General features: G+C 37.7%; 2 protein-coding genes across 2 annotated transcripts; one reads left to right on the plus strand and one right to left on the minus strand.

Annotated features, from left to right (window-relative positions):
- Positions 1–364: 364 nt before the first annotated feature.
- On the plus strand, positions 365–1,801 carry LOC145088462 (ras-related protein Rab2BV-like). Its single transcript, XM_079026821.1, has 3 exons — positions 365–500; positions 641–831; positions 1,078–1,801. Exons 2-3 carry the CDS (start codon positions 667–669, stop codon positions 1,555–1,557), a joined length of 645 nt encoding a protein of 214 aa, XP_078882947.1. The 5' UTR covers positions 365–500; positions 641–666; the 3' UTR covers positions 1,558–1,801.
- Positions 1,766–5,441, minus strand: LOC145088461 (protein DA1-related 2-like). Its single transcript, XM_079026820.1, has 12 exons — positions 4,970–5,441; positions 4,588–4,730; positions 4,220–4,307; positions 4,026–4,137; positions 3,815–3,935; positions 3,619–3,702; positions 3,390–3,509; positions 3,101–3,313; positions 2,949–3,011; positions 2,751–2,866; positions 2,609–2,667; positions 1,766–2,543 (listed from the first exon to the last, which is right to left on the minus strand). Exons 1-12 carry the CDS (start codon positions 5,016–5,018, stop codon positions 2,239–2,241), a joined length of 1,473 nt encoding a protein of 490 aa, XP_078882946.1. The 5' UTR covers positions 5,019–5,441; the 3' UTR covers positions 1,766–2,238.
- Positions 5,442–13,370: the final 7,929 nt, after the last annotated feature.

Genomic DNA, 13,370 nt, shown 5'->3' on the forward strand with positions numbered 1-13,370 from the left:
TGTTGATAATACCAATGATATTTTTCAAACAAAATTTAAACTTTAACAGTCATATACACATATGTATACACAGTCTATAGTTTACTAATGATACGTACACAAAGAAAAGTCCGATGGTTTTTTTTTTTTTCATTTGGATACTTTGTTACCCGAACAAATTATTTTCTCTTAAACAAAGATGAACAATGGCTTTTGAGGGAGAAGATTTGTTTTTGGCATCTGTATCTTTGTTTGTTTAGTTACATGGTTCTTTTTGGGAAAATATAATTATCTTGCAGGTCTTTTTTGTATTTCAAACATAAACTAGAGGATGTTAGTGAATATTTTTAGTTCAATACAATTTCTTGATTGTTCCCCCCGTTTAAAATTCCTGTTCATTGGGTTCCTCTGTTTTGGGATCCTCCTTCTCCACCCTTTCTCTCTCTCTCTCTCTCTTTCTCTCAATCGTCTGGAAATCTAATCTTTTTTTACTGTTTTTCTTCATCGCACGTTCCTGCATGGTTAGCTTCTTGAATTTTCTTATCATTTTTCTTTACAAAAACTATGGGTTCCAAGGAAGAAAAGACCGATCCCACATTTGTTGCTGTTGCATATGGGTTTCTTTTGGTGATTAACTTTTTCTCTTTCCCCAAATTTCTAGGTTTGTGACGAGTACAAACAGAAGGAATGGCGTATAAGGTGGATCACGAGTATGATTACTTATTCAAGATTGTCTTAATCGGGGATTCGGGTGTCGGAAAATCAAACATACTTTCTAGATTCACCCGGAATGAGTTCTGTTTGGAATCTAAATCCACCATTGGTGTTGAATTCGCTACCAGGACTCTTCAGGTTTGTTGCTTCCTCCCAAGTTTGTTCAAATTCTTTCATGGAATCCTACATCGACATTAATTTCTCTTTTATATCACGCTTACACCAGAATAGATTGTTTGCAATGTTGCATTTCAATGCATGAACATGTTTTATCATAAGATTGGTCTTAATAAACACACCAGAAAAGTAAAATCGATGTATATTTTTATAGTGCCGGAAAGATGTTTGTTGAAATGACCCACAGAGATTGATAATGCGATGCAGGTGGAGGGGAAGACAGTGAAGGCACAAATATGGGACACAGCAGGTCAAGAGAGGTATCGAGCAATCACAAGTGCTTATTACAGAGGAGCAGTAGGTGCTCTTTTGGTTTACGACATTACAAAAAAACAATCATTTGACAACGTTTTAAGGTGGCTTCGTGAGCTTAGGGAACATGCAGATTCCAACATCGTCCTCATGTTAGCTGGAAACAAATCCGATTTAAACCATCTTAGAGCTGTTTCAGAAACCGATGCTCAACAGTTGGCAGAAAAAGAAGAGCTGGCATTCCTAGAAACTTCTGCACTTGATGCAAATAATGTCGAGAAGGCTTTCCAAACAATTTTACTTGATATTTATCATATAGTAAGCAAGAAAGCCTTGGCTGCTCAGGAAGCAGCTGCTTCTATTCCTACGAAAGGTACTACCATTAAGGTTGAGAATGGCGTGAAAGATTCAAAGGGGAATTGTTGTTCTAATTAAGTCATGTGTATGTTTTTGGTTAACACGTTAATTTGAGTACTCGAAAAGACACTCAACGTGATGGCTTGAACATTTGGTTGTAAGTTCAAGCCTTTCCCATTGATGGGACGCAAGAAAATGAAAGAGGGAAAGTAAAGGAGATGAAGAATCGTGTAGAGGATTTTAAGAGACAAAAATAGGTTGAGAGAACAGAGAAGACCTGTGTATGTATTTTTTTTTTTTTTTTTTTTTTTAAATTGGGGTTATCACTTACATGTCAACTGTTGGAAAAAATTGGTTTACCCCCACATACATGAATTTTTCAAAACCCAAATGCAATCAAATATTTGGAGTATGAACGTAAATGGATGCTATACTCCATTCTTTAATAAATTGTGTGTTAGTTTCTCAAGTACATTTTTTTGTGTGTTAATTCCAAATACAAATACAAATAGTCAAATACAATACCTCAATACCAAATAGTAATAGAAAGAGAAAGAAAACACTTCGAAGTTTATTAAAAGATAAATAAAATAAAAACACTTATTTGTCCTGTCATCTTCCTCGTGTGTGTATGTGTATTCCCCAAAATGACCCCACAAAAACTTGGGTTCCTTGGTAAAGCCTCCATTAATAACTCAATCCTCGAGGGACAATTTAGTAAACCTGCAAATACAGGAGTGAACTGAATCTTGAAGAATATCACAGGGGAAAGCTTCTGGTTAGCCGAATGTGATCAAGCGTACTACGGAGGCCATATGTATTCACGGCGGCATTAGCAGCCCTAAATCCTCCTCCGTATGCCGGCGAAGCATCATGGGCAATCTGATGCATAAAAAATTCACCCAATTTATTCTCAACCCTAGATTTCCCACCTTTCTTTGAAACCGAAGAAGATGACGACGGAGCTGATGAAGTCGATCCGGGCATAATCTCCGATTCAAGCCACATATACGAAAGCATCTGACAGATACCTTCTTCTACATCCGGATTAAGGTTCCTATACCCTGTCAATTTCGAAAAAACTCATAAACCCTAAGTATTTTTCAATAAACAAATGTTTTCAGATTACCTTTAAGACGTAACCAGCCGTGCATCAACTCGTGAGCAAGAATCGCACCGGTTAGTAATCTGCAATTTGAGTTCGTGACATCAGTTTCAAAATCTAGTCGATCGTTCATAGAAAAGAGAAAAAAAAAATCATGAAACATTACCTCGGGAGACCATAAAGAACAAGAATCGCTGTTACTTCACATTTTCGAGTCAATTTCTGATGTTGAGTTTTCATTCCTATCATCGCATGACCCCCAATTTTCGGCCTTTTCTGTATCTGAAATCAAACCACAAAACTCAGACGATAGAAAACCACATGAAGACGATAGTTCAAAATTCAAATACATGACTAAACTTACACTTGTAACAGTTTGCTCCTCGGAAAGACAAAGGCCTCTTGTTTCAGGCATATGATGGAAGCCCTGAAAAAAGGCCATTTTTATATCAGAAGATTTGAGATGAAAAAAAGAACTCGAAACTGGAAAATGGAAAACAGAATGAACTTTTTTACATGTTTTTCCCCAACAATGGCTTCATTAAGGGCTTGTCTTTCAACAAGTAACATGGGAATTTGTTGATCAAGTCTCATGTTCATTCCTTCATAGTAATCCCTAATTGTGTGGTAAAGTGGTTGGCAATCACCAGTGTCCATTATTGCAGATTCCATGCACTCCAAACATAAACTCCGGCCATCTCCCAAAGATATGTATCTCACATTCACAGACTATATATAAAATTCACAAATATTAAAAATAAATAAAAATGTGAAAAGATTCCAGAAATTAACTATATATATATACCTCCAATCGTTCACAACTACAGCATCTTGCTGTGTTATCATGTTCATGTACAGGACAGTATTTCTGGGACCAGAAGGGGTGGCATCGATACTCAATCAACCCAGCTCCATTTGTGGGAATCTTTATAATTGAAAAGTTAGATTCACATTTAGCATTTGATTCGAAATCTAAAAAAATTAGTTAAGTGGACAAATTAAAGAAAGGGAGGGTTTTATATATAATTCATTACAAATTGAAAGCAGACTTCACACTTGGGATGCGTAAGCTCTTTGAAACAAGACTTGTGGTATGCATCCTTCCCTGATAAAGAGAACTTGAATCAAAAGAAAAGAAACTAATTAATTAATAAGAAAACATTCAACACAATTTGACTTGTAAAAACCAAATCATGCATTTGACCAAATGGGAAGACTAATGTTAATCACCTCATGTTCTGTGATTGGGTAACGACAAGCACGACAACAAAAGCATTCAGGATGGAAAAATGTTCCCATGCATCCCAAGTAATTTCCATAACCAATGTCAAGGTTGCAACCACCACATATTCTAAAAAATAAACATATATATGAAACGATTTTAAAGAATTCACGATTGATATGATTTGATGAAAAGGGATCATAATTAATTAAAGTATACCTATATCCCGTTGGCTGATATTCTCTATGAACATATGGAGGATGTGATGAGTGAAGGTCATCTTGAACTGATTTTGCAAGATCATCGTCATTTTTAGCTCGCCATCCATATCCTGTACAAATGCAGGAAATTTATAATTACCTGTGATCAATTAACAACATTGATTATTTGAAGGACAAGATTAATTAAGATACCATTTGGTTTCTTTAAACCTTCGGCTAAAGAAAGTGAAATTGCTCGATCTAATTCTTCCTTCTCTTTATCAGTCCTTGAGCGATTGTCCTAATATAGAATTTTAGGCATTTAGAAACGTATGACGTAATTTCAGGGAATTAAACAAAAAAGTGCATATATGCTTCTATGCACTATGATACAAAAACAAACTTTTCTACTTTTTTGCTACCAGATGACATTATTAGAGTTCACGCAAAGTTTTATTTTTGTTGTTGGTTTTCCCATCAATATAAAAAAAACAAGATATATATATATATATATATATATATATATATATATATATATATATATATATATATATATATATATATATATATTGTATATTTACCAAGGATCTAACAGGAGCACGTAAAACCATGTTTTCGTCTCCTATAAAGTGTGGGGGTGGATGTGTAGTAGCAGCCTGCCTGCGATTATTAGAACCACCTTTGAAAAGCTTACTCAGCCATCTCATAAACCAGGACTTCCTCTCTGCATGTGAAGAAACAAAGTAGCCTGCGTTAATTAAACCCCCAAATGGAAAATTGCATATGTAACAAGACCCAGAAGGTAATCATGCAAATGCTAATTAATTCGGGAAGTATTACATTTTAAGATTCATATATACAAGCATATCATCAAACAATTTAATTTCCTGATGTTATTTATAAAACGCAAAAACCAAATGGATTCCATGATCGAAAAATGAAAAACTCTTGTTTTCTCCATACCGTAAATACAGCGCTGAGAAAGGTGGTTGACGCTCCCGGAAGAAGACATAAATGGTGGGGTTTGGGAAGGTATGTATAGATTTCCCACCGGAGTTCCAAGAAGGCAAAAAAGCGAAGGCGTAAATGAAAAGGACTAAGAGAGAGAGACAGACAGAGAGGGAGAGAGACAGAGAAAGCGTCCTCTGAGAAAGAAAAAAGAACGGTAGCAGAGAGGTAGATAGATAGATAGGCAGAAGAACAAAGGCATCATTGCTGATAAAGCTTGTGTTTTTGAGAAAGTAAAGAAGTTGGGAATCTCTGATAGGGAAAGGAAAGCGATAGTTTTCATTGAGGGAGAAATAGAGAGAGATTCTTCGCTTGGGAAAGCAAAGAACGGAAAGTGGAAGAGATCGGAGCAAGAAAGATAGCTAGAGAATCTTCATAACAAGAAAGTTAACGGTTATTGGACACCCCATAAAAAGAAATCGATCAATCAAGCTCTCCGATGTGTGTGTGTGTGTGTGTGTGTGAGAGAGAGAGAGAGAGAGAGAGAGAGAGAGAGAGAGAGAGAGAGAGAGAGAGTGATCTTGAAGCTTAGCATCTTCAAGAAAATGCTTGCTGTGTTTTCTGTGTATTAAACTAGTTTTTTTGAAAGACAGTTTTGCCGGTAAAAAGAAACCACTAAAATCATAAAGGTCCTTCATGATTTAAATATATACATATTTTACCCCTGCTTTAACTTTTTCATACTTTTCATGTCAACGGCTCATCAAGTCTCATGCTAAAAACGTTAAAAATGACGAATCTTTCCCCTTTTGAGATGTGAGAATATGGTTTTTGAGCATTAAAAAAATGGTGTTTGAGGTCATAAATTCGAGATTTTAGTGCTAGGCGCATTACAATAAACTAGGTTTGAATTACAAATAGTAAACAACTAATCATTGTAGGAAAAGTATAAACCGAATATAATGACGTTTGACAAATGTTTAAGTTTTGAAAAAAACACAATTCTTTTACATGTTTTTTTTTATAAATCCTAGTTTGATCTTGAATTAGAGTGTGGTTTAGCTCAAATATGATAGTAAATAAGGGAGTTTTCCTATGTTAAAAGTTGATAAAAATATTGATTTTAAAATCTCACTCAAAAAAATGTTAGCAGGAATGTAAAGAGGAGGCAAGAATTTTAAACAAAATTGTAATTATCATGGCGGTTAAGGGTGTCCATGGACACCTTTTATATTGCAATTCTTTCTACATTTTATATAATAACCTGATATATTTTTAATTGACACATGTAATATCATATCATTTCAGCAACATATAAAAAAAAAGAATAGATTAGACCAAAAAATCTATGAAAAAAAATCGGACGGTATAAAAAAAAGAATAGATTAGACCAAAAAATCTATAAAAAAAAATCGGACGGTTAATTGGTGGTTAACAAAAATAAATAATAAAAATCTTTTTTTACAGATAATGTTCATAACAATATCATTTGTAACTTCTCATATTATATTCTAAATCTTTTATTTTTTAGGTTTGAGATTGATTATATAAAAATTATAATTGAGGGAAACAAAGCCCTAAAAAGAGAAATAGAGTTACAATAAACCCTAAAAAACCAAAAATTACACGGTGTCCTTCGGAATTTTTGATTTCTTGATTAACAGAAGTCAGGCCCCATTTATCCAACTCTGATCGCCGCCAATACCAGGACGCCGCCGGCCTCAGTCCCTCTTCTCTGCCCTCGGCAGCTCTATCTCACAGCCTTATTTGTCTCTGTCTTATAATCTCCAATGTTCTTGAATCTTGAGGTACCTCTTTAAGAGTCAACCAACGAAGAACCTAAGGTTGGCCCTAACTTTCAATTCGGTATTGAAAAGGCTATTGATGATATTGACATCCCTCCAATTCTTCCTAATATATTTGGTAGAGGACGACATAGACATTGTTATATAGAATTTATATTTTTAAGGTAAATGAGTCACCGATAGATGACAATTAGAGGGTGCCAGCTATCAGAAGTCATGACATGCCCTAAAAGGTACGAGAAGGAAGGATGACATGGAGAGTTAGAATCGATCCATGTAAGTTTGAATCTTGGTTGATAAAACACTTGACCTTAAAAGTATAAGTATTTATGTATGTTCAAGAAGATAACAAATATGGATGGGTGAAAACACATTGTCAAAGCTTATGAAGTTCATTTATGAGCTGAAACAAGCATCTCTCAAATGGAATCCTTGTTTTAATGACAAAATTCAAGGATTTTTGAATTCCAAGACACAAAGGTGGACCATAAGTATACCAAATCTAGTGGGATTAATTGGAATTCTTATTTCATTGAGAAAATTCAAGGAGTTTTGAATTTCGAGAAATGAAGAATAGCCATACATATGACAATACTAGTGGAAGTATCATTGTCACCCTTATAATGTATGATACAAAATTCATAGGATACAATGTTCCAACTTAGAAAGTGTAATAACTTGGCTTAGCTTGAGAATTGTGTAACACCCGGATTTCCAGGTATGAGATTTTGTTCCTTTATTTTTGAATTTTGAGGGGGGAACTCGGCGAGTTGGCGTCTAGACTCGCCAAGTATGGTCGCGGATTCGTATGAGAGTTCACAGCTGGACTCGGCGAGTTCATGAGTGGACTCGGCGAGTCCACACTGTTTAATGAAACCCTAATTTCCAGGGTTTGAGACCTATTTAAAGGCCCTTATGGTCATCCATTGCGGCTACCACACCCCAGAAAGAGTCCTAGATCGCTTGTGAGGAGAATAAAGGCCATTGTTGATCTTTTGTTGGTGAAATTTGAAGGAGAAGGTGACCATGGCAAAAGAAGGCTGAAGGAAGTGCAAATCTAGTGTCTTCAGAGATCAAAGGATTCATATTAAGGTATTCCTTCGGACCTTCTCCAGTTTTGGGTGTTGATTCATAGAGTTAGGGTTTTTAAACCCTTTACAAGAAGAGTATGTAGAGTATTTAGTCCCCTTATCGAGTTTGTGCTTTGGATCTGGACTCAAAGAGGTCCAGAGACCTTAACCCTTGGAGATTTATGAGCCATTTTGGAAGTCATGAGCTTAAAATGTCATTTTTGGGGCTAAATCACCATTTTGGACCATTTCTATGTTATATGTGTGTCAAGGTCCGAACTTTACGTGATTATCATGCTTGGGAAGGCTAGATCTATAGTTGTATGGAACAGATCTAACCTCAGAAGTCGTTTTGAGTTTGTGCATGGCATGAACTCGCCGAGTCCGAAGAACAGACTCGGCGAGTAGTTTGAAGGTTGCCCGTTAATCACTCAGTGAGTGGACTTGTCGAGTTGGGGGAATGAATCGGTGAGTCAGGGAGAGTCAGGGGTCTGAGTTCGAGTTAGAACTCGCCGAGTTGTTCTTGGGACTCGGCGAGTTGAGTCGGGGTGGCCCCGCGATTCTTGCCAGGTGGAACTCATCGAGTCAGAGGAATACTCGACGTGCCAAGAGAGGGTCTAAGAGAGAGTCAGTGGACACGTGTAGACTCACCGAGTAGCCCTAGAGCACTCGCCGAGTCGGGTCAAAGTTTCACCGTTGACCTTGTTGACTTTTAGGGTTGAGTATAGTTGTATTTATGGGAGTATTTGCTTTATGTGATTAGGCGGAGACTATATCACATTCCTACCGAGACAGAGACTTACCGAGATATCTGAGGTGAGTCTTCTCACTATACTGTACCTGGAAAGGTACCTATGTGTGACCAGAAGGTCTTGTATGCTATGAGTTGCATGTTTTGTATGCTATGCGTTGCACGTTCTGTATGCGTTATGTATGTGATATGTATGCTATGTATGATATAGGTCGGAAGGCATTATGATGTGGACCGGAAGGTCAGGGAGTCATGGACCGGAAGGTCGATACGAGTAGGACCGGAAGGTCTACTGGGACTGGGACGGAAGTCCCCTGAGACACATGGACCGGAAGATCGTGTAGAGTATGGCCTGGAAAGGCGTATGTGTGTAAGGGTATTTTGGGGAACTCACTAAGCAATATGCTTACTGTTGTTGTGTTATGTGTTTCAGGTTCTAGCGAGGACCGTGGAAAGGCGTCGGCGTGACTCGTACACACTAGAGAGAGGATTTGATTTTTGTGATCTTGGGATACGATATGTTTTGATAACTATTATTGGATACTTTATAAAACATTTTATGTGAAAATGGTTGTGACAAAAATGAAATTTTTGGTTTGAAATTTATGTTGTTACAAATTGGTATCATAGCCTTGGTTTGAGAGATTCGGATGCACCTTCGGGCGTATCTGAACTCAAACTGAGGATTTGAGAAAAAAAAATTAATAAAGTAAAATTTTTGTAAAGATTAAAGAGAGTTTTGAGACAAACAGAGCAGAGCCGTATGTACGATCAGCCAGCGCCCGAACGGTGAATTCCCAAAAGTACCCTTACATTATGTGTTATGAGATATGTTATGTTACATTATGCATGCTAGAGTAGGCTAGGTATACATATTAGGACTAGAGTGGCCTGATTTGTGATGCCTTAGCCTAGGAGATTTCTGCTGTTGAGATGCTTTGAGAGCGAGTAGATGGCAGTTAGGAGCTCATGAGAATAGAGTACTTGTATGTGACATCCCCAAAATCACGGCCAGAAAAGACCGATTTTGTTTATGCTTTATAAAAATCAGAGTACTTCACTTTATAAAAATGTTGCGGAATTTGTTCCCAGAAAAACATGGTAAATACGTTATTAAAACATTTTCGAAGAAACGTATTTATTTCATTTTAAAACATTTGGGATGTCATCGTTAATACAGAAACATAAGCATAAACAGAACTTATAATTATTTACACTAGTGATCTACATCTCTTTAAATCTCTTAGTGTAATGTCACTTCATATCAACATCTGTGATATAAATAAACTGAGTGGGTCAGGTTGGGAAACCTGGTGAGCACATAGGGTTTTCAACCCACAATAATATAATTATTATTTTTAAACATCAAACAATCAACCCAATTACCCATTCCCGTTATCCTCACATTACGTCCCTAAAACATCTAACACAAGGGACTTAGTCAAAGGACTATCATTGGGATGGAGTGTACCTGGTGAGCACACAGTTCACACAGTTCGAATGAACACACAGTTCGAATAAACACACAGTTCAAATAAACACCTACAGGTTGTGAGCCTGCTAGTGTTCCACTGGACTGTCTAGAATAGTCCGTGGTCGTCATCTATACTCCGCTAGATGACTAGATCATCAAGAACAGCTATAACGAGGCCTCTCATTATTTTATTTTGTCACACAGCAACTATTACATCTACCCATGTTTTACCCAACACATTTTGTAGATATAAAATACATATACAGTTTAAATCATTGAAAACATGTATAAAACGTTCATCCAGCATAGATAGCAAGTATTCAGATAATATGCACACATAGCACGTAATTTATATAAAATACTTCATATCTATGTGTAAGCTGAAAGTAACTATGCACTCAAATGAGTAGGTGGTGACTCAGCACTCGAACAGCGCTTCGATACCCTCAAAACGATATTCCTTCGATAAAACCTACTACCAATACCACTAGGGTTTAGTCTAACGATAACCGCGACAGATTAATTAGTCTGACTATTATTAAGCGTTAATAACACTTAATGTAACTCATAATAATAGCCCAAATAATTATTTTAAGGATCTAATAACATTCTTATAATTATTTGAAAGCTATATTAAAAATTGCGTAAGCGTAGCACACTTACAGCGAATTTTATCGAAAACCGGAACTTAATTGGAGCAGCGTTTCGAAACCGAAAAACTCCTTTTTCTCGGGACTCCGGGAGCCTCGGGGCTTCCCTAGGGTGCTAGGGGTTTTACCTAGGGCTTAGGAGTGGTTTGGGATTGTAGAGAGAGAAAGAAGTTAGAGAGAGAAGTGAAAAAGGTGTGAAAAATGAAGAAATCCCGGCCCCTTTTTATAGCCTTGTGAGGCCTCGGTACGTTGGGCGTACCTCGGACCTACGTGGGGCGTAACCATCGGATAAGAGCGCCACCTCGGACCAGCTGGCTTGCACTCCGGAAGAGATAAGGGCGAGGGTACGCGGGGCGTACAGGCTTTGGACGCGGGGCGTATGCAAGGACTATGTGGCATGATCCGAAGCGAGATCTGAGACCATCATCGGACGGCCCACAACGCGCCACATCATCAGTCTCGCACCAGGTTTCGCATTTTCATACTTTAACTTTAAAAATTCGTAACTTTCGCATACGACCTTCGATTTCTACGTTCTTTATATCCACGCGAAGGTGGGAATGTACTCTACAACTTTCGTTTAGACTTCGTCGGCTAATTCTGGCTCGATTTTAAATTTTATATCATTAACAGGACGGGACAAGATTGGTCCGTTAAATCCTCATAACTTCTTCATCCGACATCCGTTTTTGCCCATCTTTTTCTCGTTAAGCTACTCTTAACGAGATCTTCGATTCTCGTTCAGGTCGTGTCGGCTAAAAACCGCTCGTTCTAATAATCGAATTTCGGGCTGTACACTACTAGTTCGAAACTTCGAAAAATCATAACTTCTTCATACGAAGTCAGATTTGGGCGTTCTTTTTATCGATGTTCTTAGTTTAAAATATTCTATGATTTTTGTTTAGATCACTAAGGCTAAATCTCGCTCTATCGTAAATTCACTATTTACGCTTCCCGGTATCGTGCCGGTTCTGTCGCGAAACTTCGACGGGTCATAACTTCTTCGTTATAACTCGGATTTCGGCGTTCCTTATATGTACGGAAACCTTGTGACATATTCTACAACTTGGTTAAGATTATTTATTCTAAATAATCTTTTGTCGAAAAGTCGTTTTCGACCCCTATTGCCTCTCAATTGACTAGCCCGGATCTACGGGCGTTACAATTATCTCCCCCTTAGGATGATTACGTCCCGGAATCATCAATGAAACGGGGCTCGTATAATGACCCCATACGTCATCTCTTCATCCTAGGTAATAATTATAACTTCTATATTCCTTCAAGTCTATCTCTTAGACTCATTGACTGTAAGCAGTACTCGATCGTACACATGCTCTCTACCTCAGGTTAGACTAATTATGACCTTTAAGTCACAATCTCGATCCTTACTAGATACGAACTTGAGATGAGTTCTTTTATTACTACTATAGATCGATGTATCATATTCTAATGACCTATTATCGTATGTTGCATCGCTTAGACTCAGGTCTTTTAGATTTAAATTCTAAAATAAACTATGCCTTCCTTCATGTTCTAATGTGATATAATCACACGTTAACATTAGGCATTTCTAGCTATCAACTTCTTTAACAACGAGCGCGATATTTCTATTGATCGCTTTGATTTCAATCGTTTGGTTTAAGTCGGACGCTATATCAAACTTGGTTCTCTGAACCACGTAACCTACTCATCGTAGTCGGACTCAATGGGATATGACCACTAGGGTCAGGATATCAACAATCTTCTTAGTCATTACCGAAACAATGGTAACAACATACTTGAATAAAACGAAATCATTTACTAGCTTCTTGGTAACCTTGTGACTTTCCCTGATCCAAGTGTGAGTCCTGTGCTTCTGGTAGTATAGGACTCTACTACCATTCACACCTACTCATACTCGTCCCAAGTATTGTCCCGCAGTTTCCCAAGTCACCATGCAACAAATCACACAACAATTTAACACACCAGATAACAAAACGAAGATTTTATTATTACTTGAAACTATTACATGGGTGTTCAAGTTCACCCTAGATTATGCCTCTAATAGGCTACATCATATGACACTATTTATATGGCTTCTTCATAACTCGATCTCTATATATCCATCCTTACTCCTGATTTTTTGCATCGTCAGCTGCTTCGTCAAGGATCATTTGAAATGCTCTTACCTTTGGTTTTGGCGGCACATTTGACTTCGTAGCCCCTTCTCTCTTTGGGCAATCTTGCTTGAAGTGCCCTTCCTCGTTACATTCATAACACACCCTTTTGTTGAATTTACACTCGTTGGCATAATGTCCATGCTTCCCACACTTGAAACAAGTCAACTCCTCACCACATTTTCCAGAGTGTTTCTTTTTGCACTTCTCGCACCATCTTTCTTCGTTCCCTCCTCTAAACTTCCTGGTACTGGCCTTGCTTCTCTTATCGGGCTTTGCAGACCCCTCAAACTTCCTCTTTTCGCCAACCTCGGCCTTGTTGGCGGCTCTTCCCTTAATCATGTCCTCCACAGACTTGGCAGCCCAGATAGCTACCTCCAGAGTAGGTGCCTGACGCACTGGCACCGCGTACTCCCATGGAAGTCCCTTTGCGTACTTGTCGATTTTTGTCAGCTCATCCGGAACAAGATGCAAGGCAAACTCCATCTTTTCTATGAAGTTGTTCGTGTA

This window comes from Lactuca serriola, chromosome 2 (genome assembly GCF_051521515.1).
Source record: "Lactuca serriola cultivar US96UC23 chromosome 2, Lser_US96UC23_V15, whole genome shotgun sequence".
Taxonomy (NCBI): Eukaryota; Viridiplantae; Streptophyta; class Magnoliopsida; order Asterales; family Asteraceae; genus Lactuca; species Lactuca serriola.

What these genes read in the sequence shown, in the direction of transcription:
- LOC145088462 (XM_079026821.1), top strand. Translation starts at nt 667, where the DNA reads ATGGCGTATAAGGTGGATCACGAGTATGATTACTTATTCAAGATTGTC. An exon ending in TCGCTACCAGGACTCTTCAG is followed by an intron (nt 832 to 1,077) that starts GTTTGTTGCTTC and finishes AATGCGATGCAG; the next exon opens with GTGGAGGGGAAGACAGTGAA.
- LOC145088461 (XM_079026820.1), bottom strand. Translation starts at nt 5,018, where the DNA reads ATGTCTTCTTCCGGGAGCGTCAACCACCTTTCTCAGCGCTGTATTTAC. An exon ending in GTGCTCCTGTTAGATCCTTG is followed by an intron (nt 4,308 to 4,587) that starts GTAAATATACAA and finishes ATTCTATATTAG; the next exon opens with GACAATCGCTCAAGGACTGA. An exon ending in AGGTTTAAAGAAACCAAATG is followed by an intron (nt 4,138 to 4,219) that starts GTATCTTAATTA and finishes GCATTTGTACAG; the next exon opens with GATATGGATGGCGAGCTAAA.